At 35.9% G+C, this 22143-nt stretch overlaps 2 protein-coding genes and 1 pseudogene across 3 annotated transcripts; 2 read left to right on the top strand and 1 right to left on the bottom strand.

Moving 5' to 3' along the window:
• The first annotated feature begins 2049 nt into the window (after window positions 1-2049).
• LOC122305401 (xyloglucan galactosyltransferase MUR3) lies at window positions 2050-4907 on the top strand. The gene is made up of 2 exons (XM_043117926.1): window positions 2050-2207; window positions 2399-4907. The coding sequence occupies exon 2, from the start codon at window positions 2623-2625 to the stop codon at window positions 4420-4422; it is 1800 nt and encodes a 599-aa protein (XP_042973860.1). The 5' UTR covers window positions 2050-2207; window positions 2399-2622; the 3' UTR covers window positions 4423-4907.
• A 5584-nt stretch (window positions 4908-10491) lies between these two features.
• LOC122304976 lies at window positions 10492-14924 on the top strand (annotated as a pseudogene).
• A 3385-nt stretch (window positions 14925-18309) lies between these two features.
• Window positions 18310-20578, bottom strand: LOC122305402 (photosystem II reaction center PSB28 protein, chloroplastic). Of its 2 annotated transcripts, XM_043117928.1 has the most exons (3): window positions 20416-20578; window positions 19108-19572; window positions 18310-18668 (listed from the first exon to the last, which is right to left on the bottom strand). In XM_043117928.1, exons 1-2 carry the CDS (start codon window positions 20486-20488, stop codon window positions 19109-19111), a joined length of 537 nt encoding a protein of 178 aa, XP_042973862.1. In that variant the 5' UTR covers window positions 20489-20578; the 3' UTR covers window positions 18310-18668; window position 19108. The 2 variants fall into 2 exon arrangements, with proteins under 2 accessions (XP_042973862.1, XP_042973861.1); XM_043117927.1 differs by lacking the exon at window positions 18310-18668 and having other exon boundaries at window positions 18759-19572.
• Window positions 20579-22143: the final 1565 nt, after the last annotated feature.

Below are 22143 nucleotides of genomic sequence, written 5' to 3'. Positions count from 1 at the left end.
AGGTTTTTTAAATTTTTGGTGAAAGTTTTGCTAAGCTTCACGTTATTGTAGGTGAAGAAAGTTTGCCTCTTACTTGAATGGAATTTGAAAATTGCCATTATAAGTCATCAATATTTTCGATTTCTTCTCTAAAATAATACAAATTGAAACCAATGCATGTCATTTAGTCAATGATTTGGTTTTAGTCCAATTTTGATGAGAACCTGATGAAAGTTGAATCTCACCATACATACATATATTTATCACAAAGACACAAAATGATCTAAAAGGTCGATGATTTTATATCCGAATGTACATAAAATTTAAGATTTAAGATTCAGGTAAGAGAGGGCGATCAGAGTAGAGAAAATGATGAGATTAGTCTTAGAACAGACAAGTGGCTTGTACTCCTCACCCAACCCAAGTTGATTACCACTGACTCTGTCTAATTGCATAATCAAGAGAGAATGATCTCCAAACAATCTAACTCGACTTGTCATTGTTCCATATAAAAAGTTTATCTGAGATTCTTGGACCCCCCACATTTGAGGTTAATTTTTTATGAATAGTTCGCTTTTTACAGTGAATGAACAAGACAGCGATCAATAATCAAACACATAATGTAGTTTCATCTCCCACTTGTGGCTCCACCTACTACCTATGGAACATATATTAATTCCTTTGTCTGTATGTAGACCTGAAAGGTATGGTGTGGCTAAACTACTCCTTACTGTAAGGATCCTGCTGCTCTCATGCCAGTTATATACAGTAGTCACAAACCTGAAGAAATTAAGTTCCATATACATTCTCTCATTACTTAGTTTGATACAATCGCTTTATGACAAAACTTAAGAGTTTCCAAATATTATTCTTCAAAAGCCTTCTTTTGCAGGCTTTTGATGCTTTGGTGACTTCAACAGTTTTGAACCCACTACCGCCTTGGCTTTTTGGATTGTTTTGAGTATTAAAGATGCTTTGTAAAGTAAAAGTTGATTTAATCTGGGGTGAGATGCTTTTTTGGATTAGGACTTAATTAAAAGAGGACTTTGATATGTTTTATGTAATGTTTTAAGAGGGCAGGTAATTGAGAAGAGGTCAGAAAACTCTGGATTTTACCGAGTCCTTTTATATTTATTTAAGTGATGAGAATGACCAACTCATCTCATTTTATTCTTTTTGAATGAATCATTCAATTGTTTGTATGATGCATCTAAACATTCACCTGGGATTTTTTTTTTTTTTATCTTCTCTCTTGTCATCTACTTCTTTTTCATTCCTTATCATTTTCCATGTATTAATAAATGACAAAGACACTCTTTTTGTAACTCATAATTTATTTCTAACAAAAGAAAAATTTTCAATTTCTCAAAGATTATATTTTTTATATTAAGAAAAATGAACCGTATAGTAACTTTTATGTATTTTTTATATATCTTTTTAATATAATTTATTAAAATAAATATTTTATATTAAAAAAATTTATAAAATTAATTATATTAATAGAGTGCATAAAAAATATGAAAAATAATAATAATACATATTTACTCTCGAAAATATGAAACTAATATTATCCTTAGAGCTATCTTAAAGAAAAATTATGTCTTTTTTTTTTTAAGGAAGAAAAATTATGATTGGTAGAACCATTCTAGTGTATAAATACAAGTTCGTTTTGAAACGGCTGGAATTAACCCTTGCGGGTGTCGTATCCCTCACCTCCATGCACCGTCCGTCCTCCCCGTGTACTACCGTGAATGGCAACAGCCTATTTATTTTGAAAGTTTTATTACATATAAATAAAATCGTATATTAATTTATATATTAATATTAATTTATTTATATTTAAAATTTAAATTAATATTATTTTTAATAAAATTTATTTTTAACTAATCATATTAAATTAATACACCCATTAATTCACGGTTACGTTGTAAATAGATTTTTCCTTATTTTGGCTTTTTTCCAACTCATGCAACGCAATTTCAGGAAGGAAGCATCGTCAGTTTCCTCACACCGACACGTCAACTCCTACAAAGTCCACGCGGCGCAATCTAAACGGCTACCGACATCGGACAAACTCCCAGCGCACGTCGCTAACCTGCGCACCTCTCCTTCCCTGTTATAATCCAGCAGACAGCCTTCCACCCTCCCTCCCCGTCTCTCTCTCTCTCTCTCTCTCAAAACGAGGTTACTTCCGAAAGTCATCATCTTTCTCATCGTATCGAATCTCAGTAAGTCTTTCTTTCTTTTTCTTTTTGAATCTTTCTCCCTTACTTTTGTTTCGTTAATTCTGTCCGTTTCGATCTTGTTAAAAATCTTCAATTTTAGCTCCAGAAGAGTTGTAACCGATCGAACCGACTTGGCCATTCGTCATGATTCGTACTGATTTGTTTGCTAAAATTTTTCTTTCATTTTGTGCTAGATTTGTTCGTGTATTTCCGCTATTTTCTGTGAGAATCTTCTTGATCCGGTCCTCGCTGGCTTAGCTCCAACAGTTGACAAGGCTTTGTTCCTCTCTGGAGCTCATTTTTCACCCAAAACTAGGGTTGAGGTCAAGTGCTGAGTTATTTAATTTGGGAGTTGAATTTGCTTGAAACTTTGATGCAATGTGTAGTTCTTAATCGTTTGATTGGGATTGGGAGATAAATGCGACGCCGTCCGGCGTCGAATGTTCCCTCGGAGCAAATGGAGAAGGGAGCGGGAAAGCATCACAATACCCGGATTTGTTTCTTGGCGTCTTTGTCTGCGATGTTTTGGATTCTGTTGTTGTACTTTCATTTTGTTGTGCTTGGAAGTAGTACTGTGAATGAACCAGTGACATTACAACTCGATCCTGTTAACGCCGATTCGATCCCTACCCATGCGACCGATGCCCATCAAAGTGAATCCCATTTGAAAACTCCTCCATATCGTAGAATTGAGAACCACCCGAAATCGATCCCTGACCATGAAACTAATGGTTCTCAAATGAACCCCAGTTTGACCTCTACACCCAGTCGCGTGGAGGAGAATTACCCGTTTATTAGAGCCTTGAGAACCGTGGAAAACAAGAGTGATCCCTGTGGTGGGAGGTATATCTATGTTCACGACCTTCCTTCCCGGTTTAATGAGGATATGCTAAAGGAGTGTAGGAGTTTGAGCCTTTGGACGAATATGTGTAAGTTTACGACTAATTCAGGGCTTGGCCCGCCGCTTGAGAATGTCGAAGGGGTATTCTCTGATACTGGCTGGCATGCCACGAATCAGTTTGCGGTTGATGTGATATTCAATAATCGGATGAAGCAGTATGAGTGCTTGACACGTGACTCTTCTATTGCTGCCGCAGTTTTTGTACCCTTTTATGCAGGATTTGATATTGCCCGCTATCTTTGGGGATATAATATCTCGAGGAGGGATGCAGCTTCGCTTGATCTGGTTGATTGGCTTATGAAGAGGCCAGAATGGGGCATCATGGGTGGCAGAGACCATTTTCTTGTTGCTGGGAGGATCACATGGGATTTTAGGAGACTAACGGAGGAAGAATACGATTGGGGTAACAAGCTTCTGTTTTTGCCTGCTGCAAAGAATATGTCCATGCTTGTGGTGGAATCGAGCCCATGGAATGCTAATGATTTCGGTATTCCGTATCCAACGTACTTCCATCCGGCAAAGGATGCTGATGTGTTCATTTGGCAGGACCGGATGAGGAAATTGGAAAGGAAGTGGCTTTTCTCTTTTGCCGGTGCCCCACGCCCTGATAATCCCAAGTCAATTAGAGGGCAGATCATTGATCAATGCAAGAAATCCAACGTGGGCAAGTTGTTAGAATGTGATTTTGGAGAGAGCAAGTGTCATTCTCCAAGCAGTATAATGCAGATGTTCCAAAGCTCTCTTTTCTGCCTGCAACCTCAGGGCGATTCATACACAAGAAGATCTGCTTTTGACTCTATGTTGGCTGGTTGCATACCGGTCTTCTTTCATCCAGGGTCAGCATACACGCAGTATACTTGGCATCTTCCAAAGAACTATACTAAGTATTCTGTATTCATTCCAGAGGATGATATCCGCAAGAGGAATGTTAGCATAGAGGAAAGGTTGCTTCAAATTTCTCCTGAGCAGGTGAAGATTATGAGGGAGGAGGTTATAAGTCTCATTCCTAGGTTGGTATATGCTGATCCTCGCTCTAAGCTGGAGACTCTTGAAGACGCCTTCGATGTTGCTGTAGGAGCAATTATCGATAAAGTTACAAAGTTGAGGAGGGACATCATTGAAGGTCAAACTGATGAAAATTTTATTGAGGAGAACAGTTGGAAATATGCTTTATTGGATGAGGGGCAGCGTGAGGTGGGAGCTCATGAATGGGATCCTTTCTTCTCAAAACCAAAGGATGGCAGTGGGGATTCTGGTGATTCATCTGCAGAAGCTGCTAAAAAATCTTGGAAGAATGAGCGGAGAGATCGATCATGACCGAGAGGTAATGATACGTCGATATAATTTCTGGTGATGTCTAGAGCACGGAGATCACAGCTTAGAACAACACCGCCACCTTGAATCTTGAAGAGTGCTGGTGTGAACCCTGGTAGAGTTTATCATCAAGTGTACCGACCCATATCCTTGTTCAAAGCTAAAAATTAGACGTAGTCGATGCTTCTTATATATTTTTATAGAGGTCGTTTTACTTTCTGCATTTTTGAATCAGTTTATTGATTCTTTATATGGTAGCTGAGGTTTTACCATATCGTCAACTTTATGTTATTTTCCAATCAAGCGGCATACAGGAAATAAAAATGGATGATCAATAACCATCCTAAAGCTTTAGTTTTAGGAAGTAAGGTTTGATTGTAACTTTACTCGTTTACATGAGTTTTATTTTGCTGGTGTTTGGAGGATCAAAATTGGAAAAAAAATGCTTTTAAGTCCTGCATAATTAAAGTGTTGCTCCAGTTCTTCCACTGTGCTTTATGCACTGGTTCATATTTTCTGTAGGCGGTAGTACGGTTAAACAAAAATCTGCTAGGCATTTTGTTAGTTCTGCTTTGATGGGAACTTCTTGGACAAAAAAAGTTAACCACTGCACAGCTTAAATGGAAATGAATGGAAGGAGCGATTCAATCCAGTGGATTTCCTTGCACAAGATCACCATTCATATCGAAATTTGCTCTGTTTTCTCATCTCTAGATGTGCATCATCTACTGCAAAGATTAGCTAGTTATTACCTGGCTTATTTGTTCCATAGGAAGGATTGTTTAATTTTCTGGAGTGTTGAGTGCTGAAATGGTCGTTATATGTGGGTGTAGATGGATTTTCTGCCCCGGTATGGAAATCTCCCTGTTCCATTTTCGTTTTGTTTGTGATAGGTTTTGACTTTTGTCACTGCTATTCTTGCTATGCTGAAGCTTATTTACTGCTTCTTAGTCGCACATCCATGGTGTTCTTAGTCCCAGAAAGTTATTACTTATCCCTCTGCAATACATTCTATTCATACAATTTGCTTCACAGAGTTATTAACAGTTAATCATTTGCGCCAAAATGTCCCATTTGTAATGCTAGCAACACCTTGAATCTGAAGGAAGTGTCCTAATTTTTTTATTGGGCTCCAAAATTGGACCCAGCTTTTTTTTTTTTTTTGAAATAAACATTGCTAGTTTATTAATCTTCAAACAGAGTTACATCATCTCACTGAGAACAGTGGATAAAATACAGTTAGGAATTTCTTCCAACTCACATAGATCTTCATACAACGCAAGAGCATTTTTAGCTAATGAACTAGCTACTATGTTGGCCTCCTTGTTGACTAAGTTGACAGACCACGGCAGACATGAATTGAGGATGCCCCTTGCTTCTTCAACAAGAAGTACCCCTTGACTCTAATATGTGGCTGCACCTCTTAAGATGTTTAACACTCTCTGAGATTCCCCCTCCACTGTCACTGTTGAGGTACCTACTTCTTTGCAGAATGTTGTAGCTATCAATAAAGTATATGATTTTGCAATGAAATGGTCATATTTTAAGGTTCTTGTAGCTCGCAGAGTTCCAATTACCTGACCACATGAATCTCTTATAATAGTTCCAATTTCCACTTTTGTTGCATCTTTTCCTGTGGCTGTACCTCGGTTAAGTTTATAGGACCTCTCTGGTGGTTTCTTCCATAAACTGAGTGTTGGATCTGAGTTGCAGACAGAGTTGGTCTGAGCCTTACCCGTGGCTTCCTTGAAATTCTTCATTTTCATTTTGGCTGCTTGAACAATTAGTCCTGGAGGGGTGAAGGAGTTTTCATAAATCTAGTTGTTTCTTCTGAACCAAATTAATCTGACTATGATTGCTACTTCTGCTAGTTCTTCTTTGCTTAAGCTCTTTATCATTTGTTTCCAGACCTTACTGAAGAAGGTTTCATTTCCTGCCATTTTCTGAACTTTAATACAGCCCTGTCCCCACACATTCTTGGCTGCTTCACAATTCCATAGCACATGGATTCATGTTTCAGGTGTCTGCTTGCATATTAGGCACTCCATACTCTCAACTACTTTCCTTTTGTACAGATTTTCCAACGTGGGAAGGGCATCTTGGCATGCTTTCCAGATGAACATTTTGATTGAGTTTGTGGCTTTTAGTTGCCATATGGCTTTCCATTCGAGAGTGTATTCCATGCTCTTTGAGGATTCACCTTCCTTTTGACTGATCATCTCCTTATGTAGGAGGTAAGCACTTCTAACATTGAAGAGACTATTCGATGAGCTTGCTCACACCTGCTGATCTTCCCTGTTTCCTAGGCTGATGGGAATTGCTTTAATCTTCTCAATCTCCTCTGAACTAAAAAGGGATCTAAGGGAGTTTCCCTCCACTGCTTCAGATCAGAGTCGATTAGCTCAAAGACCCAATTTAGATTACTCTCTCCTCTTCTATTGATGGTTTTGTAAGGTATTGATGAGGCGATCCAATGGTCCTCCCATATTTTGGTTCTTCTACCATTCCCTATTCTCCAAATTAGCTCTTCTTTTAGTAGTTGGTTGCCTTTCATTATACTCCTCCAAGCCAATGAAGGCTAGTTGCCCAATTTTGCCTCCAGTAAGTCTGAGTGAGGGAAGTACTTGCTCTTAAAAACTTGGACTAGAAGGGAATCTGGGTACTTTAAGATGCGTCAGCTTTGCTTTGCTAGCATAGCAATGTTTAAGCTATTAAGATCCCTAAACCCTAGCCCACCATGTTCCTTTGCTTTCCCCATAAGACTCCATTTCACCCATTGAATTTTTGTGTGGTCTTCATTGTACCCCCACTAGAATTTTTTCAGAAGAACATTAAGTCTTTGAATAATTGACTGAGGAAGAAGGAAAATGCCCATGAAGTAGGTTGGGATTGCTTGAAGAACAGCTTTAAGCAATATTTCTTTACCTGCTGTAGACAGAAACTTTGTCCTGCTGTAGACAAAAACTTTGTCCTCCAATTTGTAACCCTGGCCCAGGTTCTGTCAATGATAGAGTGGAAGGCTGCCACCTTTTTCCTACCCACCATAGATGGGAGGCCCAAATACTTCTCAAAGGATCCCTAAGATTTTACCCCTGCCAACTGAAGGATCATTTGCTGATTTTCTAGAGGAGTGTTTCTACTGAAGAAAATAGAAGTCTTCTCCTTGTTTAACATCTAGCCTGATCCCCTTTCATAGGTTTCTAAAATTGGACCCAGCTAGCTCCATAGTGTGGGATAAAGCCAGTGTTGAAGATATGTCAAGTTTTTTTTTTTTTAAAGTGAATGGGTATATATGAAGATGCCGTTTTTGGGGCCCGACATTGTCATTTTCATTATATTTGTATTTCATTAATGGCACTTTTATAAATATTTGATTAATGGCAAACTTGTAAATATGTATTTGTATATAAGGCAAGTGTGTTTTTGTGAATCAATGAGCGCAAGTCACTTTATCAAATTGAATCCGCGATCTGGAAAGAAATATAATGGGTTTTCAAACCCTAGTCTTATCAAGATCAAATTAGATTTTAAGAAGATGATCAAGTATGTTTTATAGTGTAATTTTGTTAGAGGATAATACAATGAAGTCAATCCATATTTTGTGTAGTGATCGACGGTTGTAAGTGATTGTAAACTCAAGTTTTGATGATTTTTTAATAATAAAGACTCATAGATTGCTCCTATCGAGGATGTAGACCATTAGAGTCGAACTATGTAATTTCTTATGTTGATTTTGTATTTCTTTTATTATTCTTGCTTTTATTTTGATCTTGCATGAGTTTATACTGTGATTTTGAGTTTTTAACGTGTTTAAAATAGACAACTAAACCGATCATGTTAATCATATATTTTTCTTAGTGTTTTGGTTGTATGTTGTTCAATATTAATTGCATATTACAACCAGTTACATTAATTTGGTTCTTTGAGTATTTGTCTGTGAGATGTCTAAAATTATAACAAGTGGTATCAAGAGCTTAAGCTCGATAGGGATTACGAGGTTCGATATCAAAGAATTTGATGGAAAAATGAGTTTGGGCTGTGGAGGATCAAGAAGAAAGCCCTCCTCACTCAATAGGGTCTCCAAGAAGCTCTTCTTGGAGAAAAGAAAATGGAATCTGTTGAAAAGAATGATAAGAAAGAAATCTTGAGGAAGGCTCACAGCGTATTCATTCTTTCTCTCGGAAATAAAGTTCTGAGGTAGGTAGCCAACAAAGACTCTGTTGCTGGAATCTAGCTGAAATTAGAGTCTCTGCATGACAAAATCTCTAGACAACCGACTACATAAGAAAACAAAGCTCTACACATTCAAGTTATCCATAGGTATATCGATTTCTGACCACCTCAATGTTTTTAATAAAATTATTTTAGATTTGACTAATATTGATATTAAAATTGATAATGAAGATCAAACAATTTTATTGTTGACTTCTTTGGATAATTCTTATGCTAGTTTGAAATAGACCATGATGTATGGGAGGGAAACATTGACCTTAGATGAGGTTCAGGCCGTATTACACTAGGAAATTACAAGCCATGTTTGAAATATAATCTGAAACTAGGGAGGGCTTGACTGTGAGGGGGAGAGCTGAAAAAAGAGGTCAAAATGGAAAGAATAGTAAAAAAAAAGTGAGAAGTAGGTCTAAGTCTAAAGGAAGCAATGAAAATGCTTCATATGTCACAAAGATGAGCATTTTCAAAAGAGCTTGCCCTAATAAGAGATCTAACACAGAAAATGGGTTTAAAAAAGAGGGGGATGTCTCAGTTGTGAGTGATAGGTATGAGAGTGCCAAAGTTCTAAATGTGTCCGAGGATGATTCAGGAAAAGAATGGATCCTTAATTCAAGATGTTCTTTTTACATGTGTCCTAATAAAACATGATTTGAAACTTTCACTAGTTTAGATTGGGGGTTTGTGATGCTTGGTAACAATAAGTCTTGTAAAATCCAAGGTATAGGGTCGGTGAGATTAAGGTTCCATGATGACATTGAAAGACTTTTAATTGAGGTTAGATACATACCTGAATTAAAAAGGAACCTAATCTCACTAGGTGTGTTAGACCAATCTGGGTACACTTTTAAATTTGAATCTGGATCTTTGAGGGTTGCTAAGTGTTCACTTATCATGATGAAATGAGTTATTAAAAATGGCTTGTATACTCTCATTGAAAAAACTATTATATGTAAGGTTTCTTCTATCCTAGAGAAGGGTGAGGATAAGGTTATTTTATGGCACAAAAGGTTAGGTCATGTGAGTCAGGACTTTTAGAACTCCATAAACAGGGGTTGCTAGGTAAAAAAAACAAAAAATAAAAAAATTTGCCTTTTTATGAAGATTGTATCCTTTGGAAAGCAAAAAATGTAAGCTTTAAAATAGTCACTCACACCACAAAATAAACACTGGACTATGTACAGTTGGATCTTTGGGGTCCAGCTCGGGTCAACTCACATGGAGGGAGAAGTTATTTCCTCTCTATAATTGATGACTATTTCAGAAAAGTGTGGTTGTACAATCTTAAAAATAAGATTGACATTTTTGAGAAATTCAATGAGTAGAAGAGCTTAGTAGAAACTCAAGTAGAAAGGAAGATTAAGAAATTAGAAGCTGATAATAGGCTTGATTATCTCTCAAGTGAATTCAATCAATTATGTCAGAATAAGGGTATGGCTAGGCATAAAACAATAAGGGAAGCCCCTCAATAGAATGGTCTAGTCGAGATGATGAATAGGACCATATTGGAGAGGGTTAGATGCTTACTGTCAAACTTGGGACTTCCTAAATCTTTTTGGACTGAAGCTACCACAACTGCAGTCCATTTAATTGATGAGTCAAGGATACAAAAATGTATCATTAGTAGAGATGTAGTCTTTTATGAACATAAAATGAATCGGGTTAAAACTAAAATACTTGAACCCACTCAGGATACTAACCCTGAGGAGATATATCTTAAAGTGAAACAACCTAACAATAATTTGAGAAAATTAGAAGGCCAAGATACAAAGACTCAAAACTTTCACTTTAGGTGATAAAGACCAAGGTGGAGTTAGTTCATACAGCTTGGTCAAAGATAGAAAAATGAGGGTTATCAAATCCCCTAAGAGGTATGGTCAAGCTGAGCTAACTGCTTTTGCTTTGACTGTAGTAGATGAAGTTGTAGAAATGAATCCTAGATCTTTCAAGGAAGCCATGGAAAGTATTGAATCTCATAAAAGGGTACAGACCATGGATGAGGAAATGAATTCTTTGAAAAATAATCATACTTGGGAAATGGTTGTTAAGCTTGAAAATTTTAAGTTGGTAGGGGCTAAATGAATCTATAAAAAGAAAGAGGGCATACTAAGAGTTGAGGGTCCTAGGTATAAGGCTAGGTTGGTGGCAAAGAGATTCACTTAAAGGGAAGTGATAGATTTTAATGAAATTTTTTCACATGTTAAATACAATTCAATAAGATTAATTCTATCATATAATGCTTATGAAGATTTACACTTAGAGCAATTAAATGTAAAAATAATTTTCTTGCACGGTGAATTTGATGAGACTATTTACATGCAACCCCCTAAAGGTTATGTAAATGAGTCAAACATTGATCATGTCTGTTTACTTAAAAAATCATTGTACCCAAGGCAATGGTACAAAATATTTGACTCACATATGTTGGACAACGGATTTTAAATGAGTCATTATGATAGCTGTGTGTATTTTAGGCATTCTATAGACCACATTATCTATCTACTTCTGTATGTAGATGACATGCTTAAAGCGTGTAGGAATGCCGATCTAATTGAGGAAGTCAGTGTACGCTGAAAACAGAATTTGAGATTAAGGAACTTGAGCCAGCTAAGATGATATTGGGTATGGAAATAGTTAGAGATAGGAAAAGAAGACTTCTGTATCTATTTCAGAAAAACTATATCACCAAGATCCTCAATAGGTTTGGAATGTCTAATTTAAAACCTGTTAGCACACTAATAGGACATCATTTAAAATTGTCCATAAATTAAGCCCCTAAAACCGAGGAAGACATTAGATTTATGCAAGATATACCATATGTAAGTATGGTGGGAAGCATCATGTATGCTATGGTGTGCTCTAAACCTGACTTAACCTATGTTATTAGTATGGTAAGTAGGTTTATGAGTAACCCTGAGAAGCCACATTGGCATACTATGAAGTGGGTATTACAGTACTTAATTAGAACGCAGTGTCTAGGTTTGAGGTTTAGAGGGGATGTGCAATATGGGAGTAGTTAAAAGGATTTGTGGATTCTGATTATGCTGCTAATTTGGATATCAAAAAGTCATTGTCTGGGTATGTATTTACAGCATTTGGAGGGGCTATAAGTTGGAAAGCTAATTTACAATTTATAGTTGCTTTATCAACAACTGAAACTGAATATATTATTATGACAGAAGCAATAAAAAAGGCTATGTGGTTAAATGGTTTTTCACATGAGTTAGACATATTTAAAGGGGTTATTACAGTTCACTGTGATAACCAAATCATTATACATCTTGCTAAGAATTTAGTATACTACGAAAGATCTAAACACTTAAGACATTCGACTTCCTTTTGTGAGAGATGTAATAGCATTTGGAGAGGTTAAAGTAGAAAAGGTTCCAACTGAGGAAAATCCTTCTAATATGATGACAAATTCCTACTAGCTACCAAGTTTAGGCATTGCCTAAATTTGATTAATATGGGGAGCTATTAGAGTTTGGATTACTTTGCCGGAACAGTTTAGAGGAAGAAGAAGATCACTTTATAAGAGATAATGACTTGGTGGAGATTTGTTGAAGATGTGTCAAGTTTTTTTTAAAAGTGAATGGGTGTATACGAAGATGCCGTTTATGGAGTCTGACACTGCCGTTTTCATTATATTTGTATTTCAATAATGGCACTTTTGTAAATATTTAATTAATGGCAGACTTGTAAATATGTATTTGTATATAAGGCAAATGTGCCTTCGTGAATCAATGAGTGCAAGTCACTTTACCAAATTGAAGCTACAATCTTAGAAAGAAAAGGAAGGGGTTTTCAAACCCTAGTCTTATCAAGATCAAATTGGAGTTTGAGGAGATGATCAAGTGTGTTTTATGGTGTAGTTTCATTAGAGAAAAATACGAGGAAGCAAATCCATATTTTGTGTGGTGATCGACGGTTGTAAGTGATTGTAAACTCAAGTTTTGATGCATTCTTCAATGATAAAGATTCCTAGACTGTTTCTGCCGTTGATGTAGACCATTAGAGTCGGACCACATAATTTCTTGTGTTGATTTTGCATTTTTTTTATTATTCTTACTTTTATTTTGATCTTGCATGAGTATATATATATATACTGTGATTTTGGGTTTCTAACGTGTTCAAAATAAAAAACTAAACCGATCACGTTAATCACATACTTTCTTGTTGTTTCAATTGTCTATTGTTCAATATTAATTGCATATTACAACCAATTACATTAATCTGGTTCTTTGAGTATTTGTCTGTAAGTGGTCTGAAATTATAATGGCAAAAAATTCTATAACATCGAGTATGAAACAAAGATTTACAAGATTTGAATCTTAATGGGCTCGAGTATTAAAGCTATAACCAAAACATATCGTGAAGCTTAGAACAAGCGGCTCTTTAAGCTCCCCCAAGAAACCAGAGCCGTTGTCTGGCTCTTGGGCCCCCAACAACTGATCCCCGTGATGAAAAGCTCTTTAGTTTAACGTGTTTCATTATTTTGACAAAGAACCCTCCCGTTACTTTCTCTACTCTTATCATTCTTGTAGCTTAACTATCTGAGTCTGAGGTTGAGTCCTTGAAAAAGTTTCCCGATGTTATTGCAGTAAGACCTGAGGGGTGGCTTCAAATTCATTCTACATATTCTTACAAGTTCTTGGGGACTATACCCCACAAGAGGAGGCCATAAGAGGAGGTGCTTGGTATAATTCTGGATTTGGTTGTGGAACAATAATAGGAGTACTAGATACTGGAGTTCTGTAAATTATAACGGTAAACTTGGTGCAAGGTTCTTTTACTAAGAATCACCGAGTAGCTTCAAAGTTATCGTCAAGATATATAGTTCAGGAGTATATTTCCCCAAGGGATTCCCACGGGCATGGAACTCACGCATCATCAATAGTTGAGGGAGCTTCAATTCCAATGGTGAGTGTATTGGTAATAGAGCTGTTATGGCCAGGGGTATGGTTCCTGGCACCCACATTGCCACGTACAAAGTTTGTTGGTTCAATAGATTCTGCAATGAGAGATGGAGTTGACATCCTCTCCCTCTCTCTCTTAACAGCTTCCCTATGCCAATTTTTTAAGATACCATTGCAACTGGCAGTTTTCCAGCAATGGAATATAGAATTTCAGTTATTTGTACAATAGGAAACAGTGGCCCCATACCAAGCTAGGTTGCCAATGACGCCCCTTGGATTGCTACAGTTGGTGCAAGCACACTTCGATCGAAAATTTATACCTATACTTCGAATGGGTAACGGAGAAGCCATCTATGGAGAATCCATGTACCTTGGCAACTGGTTCATGACAGCTAGAAGAGAGCTTGAACTAGTTTATGTAATTGGTGGGAAAAACGCAGGTAGAATTTGGAGGAACTGTTATAGGGAAATCCAGAGCTCTCACAGTAGCTTAGTTTTCAGCAAGAGTTTTACCAACCGGCCTTAAATCCTCAAACCAAACGTGATTGCTCCTAGGTCAACATCATTGCTGCTTGGCCTCAAAACTTAGGTCCTACTGGCCTTCCTGAATATCCCAGAAGAGTGAATTTCACTGTCCTGTCAAGGACGTCTATGGCTTGTCCCCTTATCATCCACTCAGCTTATCCCAAATGGAACCCTGCTATTGTTAAATTTGCAATTCTGACAACTTCTGATGCAACTAACCATTTAGGAAAACCAATTATGGATGGGGAACAAACTAGCCGGAGTTTTTGCCATTGGAGCTGGATATGTTAATCCTGGAAAGGCAATCAATCTAGGGTTGATAGACGATATCAGCCCAGATGAGTATGTCACTCATCTATGCACACTTGGATACACAAGATCGGAAATTTTCACCATCACTTATAGGGAATGTGAGCTGCCACTATCTTCTGCAGATGAACAGAGGTTTTATCCTTAACTACCCCTCTATTTTTGTTCTCTTCAAGAGGAGAACAACCGGTAAAAAGATCAAAAGGCGATTAACTAATGTGGGGAGTCCTAACTCCATCTGTAGAAGTAAGGGCACTTGAGGAAGTCAAGGTGAAAGTCAAACCTAAAAAGTTGGTTTTCAAACACAAATCAAAGTTCAAGTTATAGGGTGTGGTTTATATCAAAGAAGATAATGGGAAAAAAGAGGACATGGCTTTTGTAGAGGGGGATTTGAAGTGGGTGCATTGTAGCAATAGTTTTTACAGGGTTAGAAGCCTCATTTCAGTAACTTGGAAGGATAGGTAGTGTAACAGCCCGCTAGAAATTCAATTAAGGAATTTCTATTGACTTTAGGAATCTCGTGAAAATTCCGTAAGTTTACACGAATCGACTAATCGCATAAATTTTAGCCTGTCAACATAGTTAGTGTTATCACTCACTATGGTGCTAGAAATGCAATTTTAATTATTTGAGATAGTTAAAAGTGTCAGAATACATTATAGTCTACACCACTAGGCTTAATTAAATATTTAGAATTTTTCAGTACTAAGTTTATTACGTTTATTTTTGGAGTGAATAGTAACCTCGGTAAATGTACTAAACGCTGTGTTTTCAAAATCACAGTGTGAAATGTCCAAATTAGGATATCGATATTTTATTTAGACACTTGGCAAGATCTTAACCACACATAATGAATAGTATTAGGTACTTGGCACAAAGAGAAACCATTAGATGGAATTGTGAAGGAAATCAAGGTGTGAGATCATGACACCTAAGCAAAATACACATTTGGAAAATATCTTAAGAATAGAGATTTAAAATACACATAGAAAGATTTTAGCCACCTTACTCTTCCAAGTCTACTCCACATTTGGAAAATATATTGAGCTGATTTTTATAGATATTATTGGATAGAATATTTTGAGATAATATTTTATAGATATTTTGGGTAGGAGAAAACCACACTCAACTCTCAACTCCAGCCTTATCATCTCCCTTATCTCTTCCATAAGCATCTCCAGCCATCACCCACGAACTTATCTTCATTTACACGTTTCTTTAAAAGAATATCAAACATTCTCTCTCGGACAGCTTTTAGGAGTTCTTTTGCATGCCCATTTCGAAGCTGTTGTAAGTGTTTTATCATAAAGTCTCCTTCATATAAGTTGTTCCTTTTTGAGTCTAGTTTACATGGATATCTTATTTGCCCCATTTGAAGATCATTTGGTCAGTCAAATATTGTGTAAACTATAGAAAGGTCATTCTGGGAGATAAACTGGAGAATATGTTATAGTTTGGAGTTTTTGACCAAGCTAATGGATAGATATTGGTCCGAAATTTTTATGGAGTATTGTTAACATGTATATATGACTATTGGTTGAGGATTTTTGCATGATTGAAGGTTTTGAATGAAATATTTGCTTAGATTTAGAAACTTAGAAACTGGAAGAAGAAAAACAGTTTCTATTTTGAGAAAGTTTAACTCTTTGGTGGTCTAAACCTATTCTAATGACTTTGATAATTTTATTGGAGGATCCTAAGCATCTTATATACATGTTATATTATTATTTTGAAGATATTTGATGTTAGTTTCAAATATATGAAATTTTATACAAAGAGATATTCAGATAAGCCAAAGTGTGGATGTTCTTGGCTAAATTTATGTTTTGGTTAATTTTTAACCATGTGATCTTGAATTAGAAGCTTATATATGTTTTAGGACATCTTTTTAAACCATGTGATGGTTTGGTTTGAAGATCACATATTTATAAGTCATAGATCAAAAGGTTGATCAAAACAAGTTGGAAACAAAAATCAATAGAAATAGCATATGAGAATTTCGGCCCTATGGAGTTTTAATAGTTGTGATTAGTTTTAAATTTTTCTAAATTGATATTTGAGTTGAGGATAAAATTTACATGAGGCATGTAAATTTTGGTGACTTTTGGAGTTAGTATGCAAAATCCTTAAGTTATGGGTAAAACGGTCATTTTCCTACATATAGAAAGTAAAATGGAAATTTTACTCTTTAAGTTAGTATTTTTCCATATTTCAAATTATTAGTGATTTAGTACTAACTTTTAGAATCACTAATTACAGTTCCTCGTGATCGCGCTTGAGGTTTTATAAGAAACGCGGAGATCGAGGTAAGTTAGCTTTTAACTTACTAGCAGTCTACTGTGTATGTATGCTAAGTAAAAGAACTACAGTGTATGTATGTATGTTATCATATGTGTCATGCCATGTCAAGTTATCATGTAATTGTCTATTATACAGAATTTATTCTGTCATCAATTTTTATCTGTTACATAATATATTCTGTTATGTATTACTGTACATTACAAGTACGTCATGCTAAGTATGTCATCTATTACATATATATCAAGTCATGTAATATTCACTGTTGCAAGTATGTCATGTTAAATATGTTGTCTATTATATGTTATGCCATGTTACGAAATGTTTCTATCTCAAGTTGGTCATGTATTTCAAGTTATGTTCAAGTCACGTTTCATCTTGAGTACATTATGTTTGTGTAGAATACATGGGGCCACAACAACTGTGGAGTATGTATTTTACTACAATTGTGATGCGTAGAATACATGGGGCCACAACAACTGTGGAGTATGTATTTACACGTATAATACATGGGGCCACAACAACTGTGGAGTATGTATTTTTCATGCTAAGTCAAGTTTGTGTAGAATACATGGGGCCACAACAACTGTGGAGTATGTATTTTTCATGTTAAGTCAAGTTTGTGTAGAATACATGGGGCCACAACAACTGTGGAGTATGTATTTACACGTAGAATACATGGGGTCACAACAACTGTGGAGTATGTATTTTTCATGTTAAGTCAAGTTTATGTCGAATACATGGGGCCACAACAACTGTGGAGTATGTATTTTTCATGTTAAGTCAAGTTTCAGATCAAGTTCATGTCAAGTCAAGTTCAGTTCATGATTCAATTTAAGCTATGTCAATTATGCTATGTTGTACGCTAAGTTATGCTTTAATTACTTATGAATTTAATTATGCATTTATGCTTTTACTGTCATACATATATCATTAGTCTGTATGGAAGTTTTTTGTTAACTTGTTGAGATTTGTAATCAAATCTCACTTTGGTAGTCCCAACTACCATTCCCCCCGAATGGTAGATCTTGTTACAGGACCTGAAGGAGAATCAGGAGCTGATCAACTAGACACAGTTGACTAAGTGACGGTGCGACATAAATGTTGATATAGTAATTAACGTAAATTACTACTTGTACGATTGAGTTGCATCTCTACTACTTTTTGGATCATAACCATTTTGGACTAGTGTTGTGATCTTAGTTGTTCAATGGATTTTTATGTATGAAGTATGTTTTAAGCATTTGGGATATTTTCAATTTGGTGCATAGTATTGCTAAAGAAAAAAATTTATCCGCTGCGAATATTGCATATTGTTAGATGCATGTTAGGAATATTGCATCTTATATGTCATGAACGGGGGCAGGTAACCTTGTGTTGCATGTCTCGACGCTTCAAATGTCCGTCCGATCCCAAACGGAATTTGGGGGCATCACAGGTAGTAAGGCTAGTAACAGTGGTAGCATTACTACAATTGCAATCATTGTAGGACAGATAACCTATTGTTATTACTCAGAGGATTTATGTTCATGAAGATTGGATGTTGGAGTTTCGATTCCAAGTTTTAGTTGAAAATTTTGAAACTGCACCTTTTTTCATCCCACATGGCAGACACTTTTCCAAAATTTCAACCCTTTCTTAAAAATAGAAACAATGTTTGGACCTAAGTCCTTCACTCTTAACAAGTTAGGATCCATCTCTTAAGGAAGCAAAAGAGGTGGGTATGGATGAGTATGAACCATTATTCCCTTTGAACCCAAGATTTTCGTTTATTCACTGTGAAGCAATAGAAACAATGTTTGGACCTCTCTTCATGCTTTCACTTTGAGAAAGTTTTTCCTTCTTTCCCTCTAATCCCAAGATGGGTTCTTTGGATTTTATGAAGAGTTATGTTATCTCAGCGAAATAGATTCCGCATCTTCAATATCCACTGTCTTCGTAATGCCAAGTTTAATTTGATGCTACTTCAAGAATCTAGAACATTTGCCAAAAAGAAAAGGAACAAAATATAAGCAGACATATAAGAAGACATGATAGAAAAGGAACAAAATATAAGCAGACATATATAAGAAGACATGTTGTGCATCAGGGCTGCATTGAGAAAAGAAGACCTAAAGATGAATTGTCAATAAATGCTCTTGATACAACAGATTGAATCGTTGATCCCTATCAATTTCAACGACACAAAAGGCAATAACAGAGTAATTAATTTGAAAAGCAGCTTTCTCCAAAAGAAACCAAAAACTTTTAACTGAACATTGTAGAAGAAACAGTGCAATTCGTTGAATGAGAAGGAGCATGTAAGCAAGTATTTTGCATCACACGAACCAAGTCTTCTCAAGTTTCACTAGATAAATTACAAAAACCCAACATCATGAGAGGTGAAAGCCGAGCAAGAGAAGAGATAAGTGACCTCATTTCTTGATGAATTGCAGGCCATTCTCGTTAGAGTATCTCTCCATGAATCTCATGAATCTGTCCCACTCTCGAGGAGTCCGCATTATGTACTTAGCTTCAATCCCAGCAGGCTTCCCATTCACAAACTTGGCACTCACATCAACTGACTGAAGAACACCTTCCTCATCAATCATGTAAAAACCAGTAATATCACCAACTTCACCGGATGAATCAAAAACTGAGGGTTGATCAAACCTGAATATAGCCATACCATTTGTGCCATCTCTTGACTTGGTTAGCCTTACATCTGGTATTGTCTGTTCATCGGTTCCTTGGATGAACTGGATCTTTGGTTTTGCCATCATTGTAACAGGACGATGGCAGTTTCTTCTTACCGGAACTAGCCTTAGACGAGGCATTCGAAGAGATTGACCACTAAATGAGGACAGTGCACTTCTATTAACAAACCATGATACTATGCCTACAAAGAATAAGTTGTCAGATTCAACATTGATGGATAAACGTTTCTACCGTTTCATATCTGTTAGTGTTACAATAACATGTCTGAATATGAATTTTCCCACTCGAAACATTCCTGTACACCAAGCATCAAGTTTGCTCAAAGAGGATTTTGATAAAGGGAAATTACAACAAGACTCCAACATGGGATTTGGGTGCCTCCATTTTAAGGCTGGTCCACTAGATTAGAGGGACAAGCAGTTACATTTACTGAAAATTAAAGGGATATTGTCGGAATTCCTATCCTCCTCATTACTTTTGACGTATTCTGTTGTTTCCTTTTGTAGTTTTCCCCCACAAGAAGGATGCTTTTTTTCTTTTGCATGGTACAATTATTTCTTCGCAAAGTTCATTGCCAGTAACGTACTCAGCTTGGCCTAATTAATCCCCGAAACGTCAAATTCTTGACTTTCAGTAGCATTATTCTATAAATTCTTGACTTTCAGTAGCATTTTTCTATTCAACAATACTTCGTTGGCTTAATGTATCAGATATTTAATGAGTTTAAAATCGACAGGAAACCATGAACTATCAAACCATTAGATTTCCATATTTCACTCATATCCACTTGGACAATACCAAGTAACAATTTCAAGCAGACCCATATACCCATTTCACCTATATATCTTCCTTCACCCTTGGCTCACCCAATCTCTAAAAAAATAGGGTAGTAAATAGCATAAGGAATCAAAAGCATGCCAGATTTAGAGGAGAAGCAACGTATAATGCAGCATTAATAAACCCGCCTAGCTAGGAATCTGTCAAAGGAAAGTCAATTTAATAGAGAGAGACAAGAATAGTGTACCTGAGGAAGACCGTGGTTGCTGCAAATGGTGGGAGACTGGGGAGGCCAATGCGAGAGAATGCAGGGTTGCCATTGTCTCTAGAGAGAGAGAGAGAGAGAGAGAGAGAGAGAGTGTTATAAGAAAAAAAAAAGTAGATGTGGTTTGTAGGCAGTGTGTTGTGTAAAAAGGACAGCCATTCACTTGGAAACACTCTCAGCTAGGCTAATTGGATTAGCAGGAGAGAGACAGCCACAACCACCGAGACCTTCTTTTCGGTCTCTGCACTGTACCATGCAGTTTCTCTCACAACACTATAACTGCACACGTGGCATTTTGCCATTGATTGGGCAGAATGCCATCCAATAGATCTTTCTTTGGATAATATCAACCAAAGCCCACCCTAGATTTTCTCAGATTCTGTAATCCAATTCCACATTAGAGATTCTTTGAATTTATCATCTTAAAATTACATAATGAGTAGTCCATTGCTTTGTAAAAACCCTTAGACCTCAATAATAAGAGTGATGAATATATAAAGTTTTTTTTTTATAACATTTATTATTTATTTAGCGTTGCCCGAAATGCTTATAAAGATAACAATAAATATTATAAAATTTCTTTTATATGTCTATTTCTATTTCACTTAATACTGCTTGAACTTGAAAAAACCTTCATTCAATTAATTTAGTTATGCATTAACTTGAGTTTGGCTCGATCAACTTTCATTGAAACTAGACCCATTAAAAGAAGAATTCTTATGTTATAATGGGTCAAATAAAAAACCATTAGTCTAATTTTTAAAGTCACATTCAGTTGGTACAATATTAACTATATGATTTAATAGCAATGCTACGTACAGTCGTGGAATTGTAAACGCTGCGCAATCGTTTTGAAAAAAAGTGGAGTTCACGATTAAAAAGTTAGTTTTTTTTCATGTGGATCTCATATTAATTCATTTTTTTCAAAACGACTGCATGCCGCTTGCACAATTACGACTGCAAATATCATTTCTCATGATTTAAAATAGATAAATTTTATTTGTAATTTTTAAATAGAGATCGTACGTGCATACCCTTTAAAATAATGATTTTGAGTTTTAAGAGCTCTAAAAGAATTTAAATTTGAATTCTGAGTTGACCAATCCTAAAAGTATATATCCTTATAAGATGTGAATGGTACATAGGATTTGGATACTGAAATGAAAAGCTTAATTGATAGACCAATTCAATATGGTTGTGCCCATCCATCTTGACCCCTCTCCCCAACCGAATATATTGAATAGGAGGATCTTGAGAGAGACATTACTAATACAAAATATACAAATATTATTCATTATCCTCTTAATTATGGAAGTTCTATAATTTTTTTATGATTTACTAGTCATTTATAAGAAATTATGAAAGTGCAATTATTACACCATGTTGGCAAAGATGATTGATTTAAGTGGCAATTAGGGATATGATATAAAATCACCACTTATTCTAAAAGTTTCAATTGATAAGAAGATGTAGATTTTATTATTTATTTTGAAATTTTTAATATACTCCAGTGGTTAAAATCCAATGAACGATCATTTACACTTGAAGCACATCACACTCAAAAAGAGATCACAAATATAAAAATTCACTAAAGAATTTTCTAACCAAAATATGCACTAGAAAGTGTTCTAGAAAATATATAGATCTGAATTTTTGTAAATCCTAACCAATAAAATCTCTTAAATAAACAATTTGGAAAGTGTTACAGTT

Source organism: Carya illinoinensis, chromosome 3, assembly GCF_018687715.1.
Source record: "Carya illinoinensis cultivar Pawnee chromosome 3, C.illinoinensisPawnee_v1, whole genome shotgun sequence".
Lineage (NCBI taxonomy): Eukaryota > Viridiplantae > Streptophyta > Magnoliopsida > Fagales > Juglandaceae > Carya > Carya illinoinensis.
This window is presented reverse-complemented; position numbering and strand designations above follow the sequence as displayed.

Excerpts from the sequence above, each read along its gene's own strand:
- LOC122305401 (XM_043117926.1), top strand. The coding sequence starts at position 2,623 with ATGCGACGCCGTCCGGCGTCGAATGTTCCCTCGGAGCAAATGGAGAAG.
- LOC122305402 (XM_043117928.1), bottom strand. The coding sequence starts at position 20,488 with ATGGCAACCCTGCATTCTCTCGCATTGGCCTCCCCAGTCTCCCACCAT. Across the intron at positions 19,573-20,415 it reads GCAACCACGGTCTTCCTCAG|GCATAGTATCATGGTTTGTT; the intron begins GTACACTATTCT and ends TATTCTTTGTAG.